The 8,824-nt window shown below is 51.5% G+C and overlaps 1 protein-coding gene across 2 annotated transcripts in view; it reads left to right on the forward strand.

Moving 5' to 3' along the window:
* The window catches only part of kirrel2 (kirre like nephrin family adhesion molecule 2), a 34,667-nt gene that overhangs the window by 24,066 nt on the left and 1,777 nt on the right, over positions 1–8,824 (forward strand). The window contains exons 2-14 of one of the 2 annotated variants that reach the window (XM_086155165.1): positions 695–850; positions 1,168–1,317; positions 2,641–2,798; positions 3,834–3,984; positions 5,104–5,209; positions 5,466–5,614; positions 5,702–5,829; positions 6,556–6,682; positions 6,767–6,867; positions 7,393–7,591; positions 8,271–8,378; positions 8,498–8,607; positions 8,681–8,770. In XM_086155165.1, the coding sequence (XP_086011291.1) occupies positions 695–850; positions 1,168–1,317; positions 2,641–2,798; positions 3,834–3,984; positions 5,104–5,209; positions 5,466–5,614; positions 5,702–5,829; positions 6,556–6,682; positions 6,767–6,867; positions 7,393–7,591; positions 8,271–8,378; positions 8,498–8,607; positions 8,681–8,770 (1,733 nt within the window). Of the gene's footprint in view, positions 1–694; positions 851–1,167; positions 1,318–2,640; positions 2,799–3,833; positions 3,985–5,103; positions 5,210–5,465; positions 5,615–5,701; positions 5,830–6,555; positions 6,683–6,766; positions 6,868–7,392; positions 7,592–8,270; positions 8,391–8,497; positions 8,608–8,680; positions 8,771–8,824 lie in introns of both variants that reach the window. The other variant, XM_086155166.1, reaches the window with a different exon arrangement.

An 8,824-nucleotide genomic window follows, 5' to 3' on the forward strand; every position in this document is an offset into this window, starting at 1 on the left:
AAAAAAAAAAAGAAATAAAAAAGAATTTTATATATATAGATCGTCTCTATATATATATATATATATATATATATATATACCGTGAAGTGAATGCCACCTTTATCGATTTACAATTTGAAGCGAGTGGTTTGGAGAGACAGCGGAGAGAAAGGGCGATGCTGGAAGAGGGGGAGGGGGGCGTTCTTCATATATAATTATATATAAAAATGTAAAAAAAAAATAGATATATGTAAAAAAAAATGTAAAAAAATAGACAGATAGATAGATGGATAGATAGATATTAAATTATCTTTTTTCAATGTAGTTTTTTGCTATTTATTATTACTATTTATGCATTTATTTTAAAAAAAATAAAAATAAAATAAAAAAATAGAAATTATATTACATAATATTATTTATACAATAATAAATTCTCTTTTAATGTAGTTCTTAATGTAGTTATTGATTCATTCCTTTATTAAAAAAAAAAAAAAAAAACTTTATTCTTGACGTTTACACGCTCACAACTTTGGGGTCTCGGGGACAAATAAAGTTTTTCCGATCTTCATCGTCGCCCCGTGCCGGCCTGAACACAAGCATATGGTCTTTGGGAAACAGTTAGATAGCTTATAGAGGTGCGTCTGATTCTTCTCGCCGTGATGCTTGTTAGCAGCTGCCATATTTTAAGCGTGTTCTCGTCTTTGTTTCCCCGCAGCCGCCACCCAGGCGGCGTACTTCTCCCAGCAGCCCCAGGACAAGGTGGTGGTGGCCGGCCAGTCGGTGACGCTGCCCTGCGTCATCGTGGGCTACCGTGGGATGGTGCAGTGGACCAAAGACGGGCTGGCGTTGGGCGGAGAAAGAGACCTGCCAGGTTTGACCCGGGACTCTTTATTCAACCGCCCGCCGGTTTGTCGGCCTCCCCGCGATGGCGCGGACGGACGGCGAGATAATAAGACGCCGCCGGCTGTAATTTCCTGTTTAAAGCTTTTTCACCGTCCTGTCGGAAGGCGGATAATCAATTTGGCTTCGGTCGCCCGGTGACATTTAAATGCGCGGCGGCCTCCGACGAAGGTGGAGATGATTCTCCTCGACCTCGGCCTTTATTGTGTCGCTCGCCACATTTCTCTTCCTGCTCATTTTCGCCGAGTGTTTGTTTCCCACCCCTTTCTAACCGGACACCTCCCGCAGGATGGATGCGATATTCCCTGATGGGCGACCCGCTGTCAGGAGAGCACAGCCTGCTGATCGACTCGGCGGAGCTGGCGGACGACGCCGTCTACGAGTGTCAGGCCACGCAGGCGGGGCTGCGTTCCCACCGTGCTAAGCTAACCGTGCTAGGTAAGGCCCGCCGCGGAAGCTCGTAGCCGCGCTAGCCCGCTAAGGACAAGCCGCTAAGTCGTCAGGAAGGAAACGTTGGACGTTTGCGCGTTTCACAGCGAGACCCCACATCCGGCCGCCGCTAGGAAGCTTTTTTTTTGTTTTTCTTTTTACATGAACGCGATGTGAGTGAGCTACTTCCTCACACAGCCGGTTCAGAGGTGGAGGAGGAGAAAGAGGAGAAGGTGGAGGAGGAGAAAGAGGAGAAGGTGGAGGAGGAGAAAGAGGAGGTCTGGTGGGAATTGCAATGAGCAAAGCACTGCTGGCATCTGGTGGCATTCAGGGGAACATCACTCTGCTAATTAGTTCCCTCATCCGTCCATGAATCAGCCCACAGATACCAAACATGAAGGGTCAACATGGCGGGGGGTTGGCTGTGTGTTGGCAAGTGTGTGTGTGTGTGTGTGTGTGTTGGGGGGGGGGGCGTCGCCGTGGTGATGTTTTCCAGCACGACGACAGGGTTGCCGTGGAAAAGGCAAGCAAGATCGCGGGGAACATTTCATCTCCGCTGGCGGATTGAGAGAGCCAACCTTTAGTGGCCTTCAATGACACACACACACACACACACACACACACACACACACACACACACACACACACACACACACACACACAACGCTGGCTCTTGAGCAAGGCACACTTTTCATAATCATATAAACGATATCAAGAGCGTCCACTCTGGAAGGAGTGTGTTTTTTTTTGTGTGTGTGTGTGTGTGTGCCCCCCCCCCCCTTTTTTTTTTTTTTTCTGTGCACGTCTATTTGTGTTGCTAAAAGCAATCCCGCACAGTCAAAGGAGTCACCGGCGCGAGTGCAGTCGGGGGAATCGGCGTGGAAATTAAAATCACCTCGCGCTCGGATTCCATTAGTGTCCGTGCCACGGAAACGGAAGGACCTCTGACAATTCAGATACACAGAGTGAAATTGGTTTGGGGGAGGAAGGGGGGGGGGGGGGGGAGAAAGGCCAACACACACACACACACACACACACATAGTGAAAAAAACATGTTTACGCCTTCTCTTATTGGTCGGGGAGATGGACGCCTTCATCAGCGGGGGCGTGCTCGGCTCGCCGCCGTAAATAAACGGACAAATAAGCGTCCGGGTGGGAACGCGGCCGAGAGGCGCGAGGAGGAAATAGAATTAGAACGCTCGTCACCCCGAAAGTAAATCACCGGGTTTGAGTTTTACCGCGGAACGACGTTCCTCGTGAGCCGGGACGCCGCGCCAACCGATCCGAACTTTTCTAACGCTGCGCATGTGTGTGTGTGTGTGTGTTTTGCAGTCCCGCCTGCAGACCCGCTGGTGGAGGGCGGCCCGGTGGTTCGCCTGAAGGCCCACACGCCTCACAACCTCACCTGCAAGTCGTCCGGCGCCAAACCCGCCGCCGAGATCACCTGGTACAGGGACGGGGAGGTCATGGAGACCGCCATCTACTCCAAGGTGAACGCCGTTTTCGGACGCCTCCCCTCTGCGGTCCCCCTCCCGCCTCGAGCCTGAACCCCCCCTTTCCCTCCGCGCACCCCCACCTCCGCTTCCTCGCTAATGCAGCCACACTACAGCATAACTGGAGCATGCCAAAGCTCAGACAGGCATGAGCGTTTCATACAGTAGAGGAGAAATCACCCACAACAACGCGGCGAGCACAATGGAGGCTCGGCGGAGCGTGAGCCGGCCGCGGCTGGGAAAGTGTCACATCTTTCACGCTCCCCGGCTACGCTAAACGACGCTAAACGCCATGTTTAAAGACGGCGGGAGCCAAGAAGGGGGGGAAGGGAGGAACGGAACAGACAAAGAGTTTCCCCCCTCCCCATCCGATATGGGGGAATGAAACCGGGGTTTGGTGGTTCTCTGTTCGAGCCAGGAGTCGTGACGGGGGAGGGGGGGGTTGCATCCAATCAAAATGCTCCGCCGCCGCCGCCGCCGCCGCCACCCTGGGTTCATCGATCGGGCCGTGCAGGCAAAAAGCCCAGCCTTGCCCTTTCTCCTTCCCAAAGATGTGTGACACTTCTTTTTCACTGTCACCACCAAAACATCCCCCGCACTCAGGCCATTATATATGTGTGTGTGTGTGTGTGTGTGTGAGGGGAAGAGAAGAAGAAAAAAAAAAAAAGCAGAGTGCCTTCCCCTCCGAATCTACACCTTTTCTCACTTAGGCGTATTGATTTCTCTGAGCACTAAATAGATTTGAAAGATGATGACAAACAAGGAGCGCTGACGGGGAACACTCTCGGAAAATGTGGGAGCAGCACAATATTCCCCCCGCCGCCGCCGCCGCCGCCGCCACCGCCGCCGCCACGTCGTAAAATATATAATTTAACTGCCACGTCAAAGGATAGAACGGCAATTTCAATGTCTCCCGTGGAGAAATAGGACCGGTCGTGTCATGGAGACGTTCCTAAATGGCGCCCGAACAAATGGCGAGCGACCGATATTCTGCGCGCCTCCGTTCTAACGGGTTCCGGTTCGACTCCGCAGACGTTGCTGGAGGACGGTAAGCGAGAGGCGGCCGTCAGCAGGCTTCCCATCGTGCCCGAGGACAGCGACACCGGACGCACCTACACCTGCAGGGTGCTGAACCCGGCCGCCCCGGCGGGGAGGCAGACGTCCATCACCATCAACGTCCAACGTGAGTCCAAACAAGCCGAGAAGAATAGTTTCCTCTTTGGCGCTTCGCGCACGATGTGTTCCTTTGCACTGTTGTTGTTTTTTATTTCTTTATTTTTTTCATGTTTAATCTATTTGCTATTTGCATTTAATATTGATTTACATTTTATACATGTATATTACAATTTATTTTTCATCATTTTTCAAATGCAGTTATTTATCTTAATTTTATGCATTTTTTTTGATTTTTAAAATATGATTTATTAGTCATTGATTTCTTTGAATATATTCATTTATTTATGACTTAATAATTCATTTTAATTTTATGCATGTTTTATTTTTTTTTTAAATATGATTTATTGTTTGTATTGATTTCTTGAAATATATTTATTTACTTCTAACTTTTAATAATTCATTTTTATTAATGTATTTTTTTCTTTTTTTTGAATATGATTTATTAGTTGTATTGATTTCTTAAATATATATATTTATTTATTCATAACTTTTAATAATTTATTTTAATTTTATGCATGTTTTAATTTTTTAAAATATGATTTATCGGCTGTATCGATTTCTTTAAATATATTTATTGACTTCTAACTTTTAATAATTCATTTTTATGTATTTTTTATTTTTTTGAATATCATATATTAGTTATATTGATTTCTTTAAATGTATCTATTTTTTTATAACCTTTAATAATTTATTTTAATTTATGCATGTTTTAATTATTTAAAATATGATTTATCGGTTGTATTGATTTCTTTAAACATATTTGTTTACTTCTAACTTTTAATAATTGATTTTTATTTTTGCATTTTTTTATTTTTCTAAAATATGATCTATTACTCGTATTAATTTCTTTCAATATATTTATTTATTTCTAACTTTTAATAATTTATTTCAATTTCATGCATGTTTTAATTTTTTAAAATATGATCCATTAGTTGTATTGATTTCTTTAAATATATTTATCTATTTCTAACTTTTAATAATTCATTTTAATTTAATAACTTGATTTTTTTTTTTTTTTTAATTATTGTATTTTGTATTCATCGTACGTACGGCGTCGGCCTGGAAACGTTACACCGCCGCAAATTTCCCGGCGCAATAACGAATTTCTGATTCCCGTCTCCGTCAGACCCCCCGTCGGTGACCCTGTCGGTGCAGCCCCAGACGGTGACGGAGGGCGCCAAGGTCCTCTTCATCTGCTCGGCCTCGGCCAACCCGGAAATCACCGGCTACAGGTACCTTCCCCGTCGAGGACCACGATATCCGCCGGTATTCGATCGGTTCCGGTCGACGGCCGGAAACAGCCTCCGAAGCGTAAACGGGTCCAGGCTCTGTGATTGGCGGCCGGTAATTGTGATCGGCACGAGCCCTTAAATTAGCTAATAGCCGCTTTGACTCGCACGACCGAGCGGCTTCTCCGAGCAAATAATCCGACCTGATTACGAGGCTCCCCTCCTCCTCCTCCTCCTCCTCCTCCTCCGTCCATCCCAGGTGGTCCAAAGGCGGGGTTCCCATCTCGGAGGCCAACGGAGACAGCCTGGAGGTGACGGTGGACTACTCCTACTTCACGGACCCCGTCTCCTGCGAGGTGTCCAACTCCGTGGGCAGCACCAACGTCAGCACCCTGGTGGACGTCCAGTGTGAGTCTACCTGTGGAGATCCAGACGGAAACCGACGGCAGACGGTCAAAGCGTCGGTTAATGATCGCGCCCTTCCCCCCCTCGCAGTCGGACCCAGACTGCTGTCGGAGCCGAAGCCGATGACGGTGGACATCGGTATGGACGCCGCGTTTACCTGCGCCTGGACAGGGAACCCTCCTCTGACTCTGGCCTGGACCAAGCAGGGCTCCAGCGTGGTGAGGACACACACGGCTCATCTTCATGGCGGGAGCTTCCGTCCTCTCAGGGGACTACTTTACGTGCAGCGCACAAGCTAGTGAGAACGGTAGCGCTAATTGCTAACACGCGACGACGGTGGATGAGAAGCTGGGGTAGATCGAGCTCCGCCCCCTGAGAGAGGTTACCGTCGTGAAGAGTTTGAGGAGCGATAGTGCGGAGTGAGCTGACGACGGCGCGACTAAGCGGCTAGCTTAGCATCTACGTTAAGAAGGCCATCGTGGGTGAGCGCCTCCACGTCACTCTTAAAACGTTCAGGTCTGAAAGCTAACGCTTTTAGCAGAGCGTTCCTCGAAGCCACCCACCACATCCGCGCCTCAAACGTCCACCGGTAATGGACTAATTGGGTTACTCCAAGTGTGTGGAAATTCAAAATAAAAAGAAATGGAAGGGGGCGGAGGGGACGGAGCAAATGGATTAAGCGCAGCTTGACAGAATGACAGGAATCGAGGAACCGAGGAGGTAGCGGAGGCGAAGGTTCTCCCCACGCCGTTTGAGTAACTCCCTTCCCGACACCCCCGTCGCTTAGCGCCGCTGCTTTAGCTACCAAAAGTTACGCTCAAAAGACTTCCAAACAACCGTCAGCCCGACGGCGAGGCGCTAACTGACACGTCGCCCACGTTCTCCTGGCTCGGCTTCGACTTCCAACCGCCTCTGACGCGCTTCTCCTTCCAAACTCCCGATAGGTGCTGAGTAACGGGAACACCCTGCAGCTGAAGGCCGTGACCCAGGAGGACGGCGGGACGTACACCTGCAAGGCCATCGTGCCGCGGATCGGCGTCGCCGAGAGAGACGTCGCCCTGACCGTAAACGGTGCGTAGTTTACCGTTACCCTTGCGGACGTAGCGCTCGGTCAATCCAAGCTCACCGCGTCTTCCCCTTCCCCGCCGCCTCCAGGCCCGCCGATCATCACGGCGGACGCCACGCAGCATGCCGTCAAGCACTCCAAGGGCAAGCTGGAGTGCCGGGTCGGGAGCAGCCCTCCTCCGGAGAAGATCGTAAGTGCGCCGCTTCTTCCTCGGGAGCTCGCGATAGGGGGGGGTATCTTCCGGGGCGGGTTTTCAACTTTGACCCCGGCTCGGCGCCTTCGCGTCGCGCTCGTTTACGGGCGGCATCTTCGAGGCCCGTCGGAAGATCTCGGCGAGGGTTTCTCGCAGGTTTTCTGCCAAACCGCATTCAATTAGCCGCCCGGGAGGCATCGGCTCCGCTGACCTCGGTGAACTTCTGGATGTACGCCGGGCTGAGGGAGGATAATTATGCTGCGAGGAGGAGCGAGAGGCAAGTGCCCCGCTGGCCCGGCACCAGAGGCGGCCGAGAGGAGCCTCGTTTGGCGCCGCGGCGCCCGAACTCTCCTCAGGCTTCACCTGCAGGGCAGACGTGGGAGGCTGCGGAGCGCTTGAAAGGTCGGCGAGGAGAAGAAGAACACGGCGAGAAGCCGGGCCTTCCTTCGGGCGGCGGAGAATAATCAGCGGCGTTCGCTCGGGACGGAGGAACCCTTCCTAAGATAGCGGCTTTATCCGCAGGTGTGGAGCTTCGGCGACACCAGCCTGTCCTCCGGCTCCTCGGGCCGCTACTCGGTGCAGACGGTGGCCGGCGACCACGACGTGGTCTCCTCCCTGGTGCTTTCCGAGACCCTGGCGCAGGATTTCCAGCTGCGCTACAACTGCACCGCCTGGAACCGCTTCGGCACCGGCACCGCCCTGGTCACGCTGAAGGAACAAGGTGGGACTCCGACGGAGCTTTTCAAAGAACTGGCGGTGATACCGTCGATGACTGCGGCAAAAGGGGGGCCAGATAAGGAAGAAAGCGGCGCCCCTCGCTTTATGCTTATCTTAATTACACTCCGCTAATCGATACGATGCAATCAGCGGACGGTTGCGTCTAATGAATCCGTTTGCCCCATAACATCGCTATCGATTGGGGACAAAAGTCAATTAGATGAAGCCAGATGCGCTTCTGGTCGGTCTCTTAAATGGGACGAGGTCTTCTCCCGGTTGTTTTGTTTTTTCGGACGGAGAGCGTAGCGCCGCCCGCCGCCGCATTTGCTTTTGGGGGAAGCTTTTGTTGCAGGAGACACCAAAAACACGGTCCTCGCCATTAATTTGCATCAGCGTAGCGGAGTGGGGGTCTCCGGAGACACGGGCAGCGGTATCTACTGGAATCTCTAATTAGATTACAGTCTATTGCTTCATTGCGTGTCAAGCCTTGTTACCCTCCTTCTCAGACTGCCGCTTTGCCCACGTGAGCGCGAACGAGCTTCGAGCGGGCCGGAGTTTTTACCGCGGTTGGATTTACGGGCTATAGGCGAAGACGTTTCTGGAATTAGCAAGACAAACGAGCGGATCTCCGCTCTTGTTTGATCCGCGCCGTCCCGACACTGACAACCATCTCCTCGCCGCAGAAGCCCTGCCCATGCTGATCATCGTCGGCGGCGCCGTGGGCGGAGGATGTGTCCTGCTCATCTGCGTCATCACGCTGGTGTCCCTCTGCTGCAGGCACACAGGCAAAGGTGAGCTCAACGGTCAGTATCGGGCCGAAAGGCCGACCACCTCTTCTTTGCGTCCGCTAGCCGCGAAAGAGCCCTCGCGATTCGGCGCACGATTGACGCTCGTCCTTCGAAACCCCCAGGCAAGAGGTGCACCCGCCTTTCCAAAAGCGACATCCGCGTCCAAATCGTCCACAGCGATCACAACGCCACCCGCGGCAACGACGACGAGGAGGACGTCAAGGAGCCCATGGTGAGTTCCGGAAGCCGGAACGGGCTTCGCTCTGGTTTGTTAAAAATTAAATAAATCCTCTTCGTTCCGTCAGGCGCCGAACAGCAGCGAGTCTCCCGGGACGTCTCGCACGGAACACAGTGACCTCCTGGAGGAGGAGGACGACGAGAGATCGGACATCAAGGTGAAACTCAAAGCAGTCGTCGTCGTCGCCGGGCGTCCGTAAGGCGCGCGTCGG

The sequence above is a fragment of the Fistularia commersonii genome, chromosome 11, assembly GCF_037954325.1.
Source record: "Fistularia commersonii isolate RoL2024-O1a breed Wild chromosome 11, RoL_Fcom_v1.0, whole genome shotgun sequence".
NCBI lineage: Eukaryota > Metazoa > Chordata > Actinopteri > Syngnathiformes > Fistulariidae > Fistularia > Fistularia commersonii.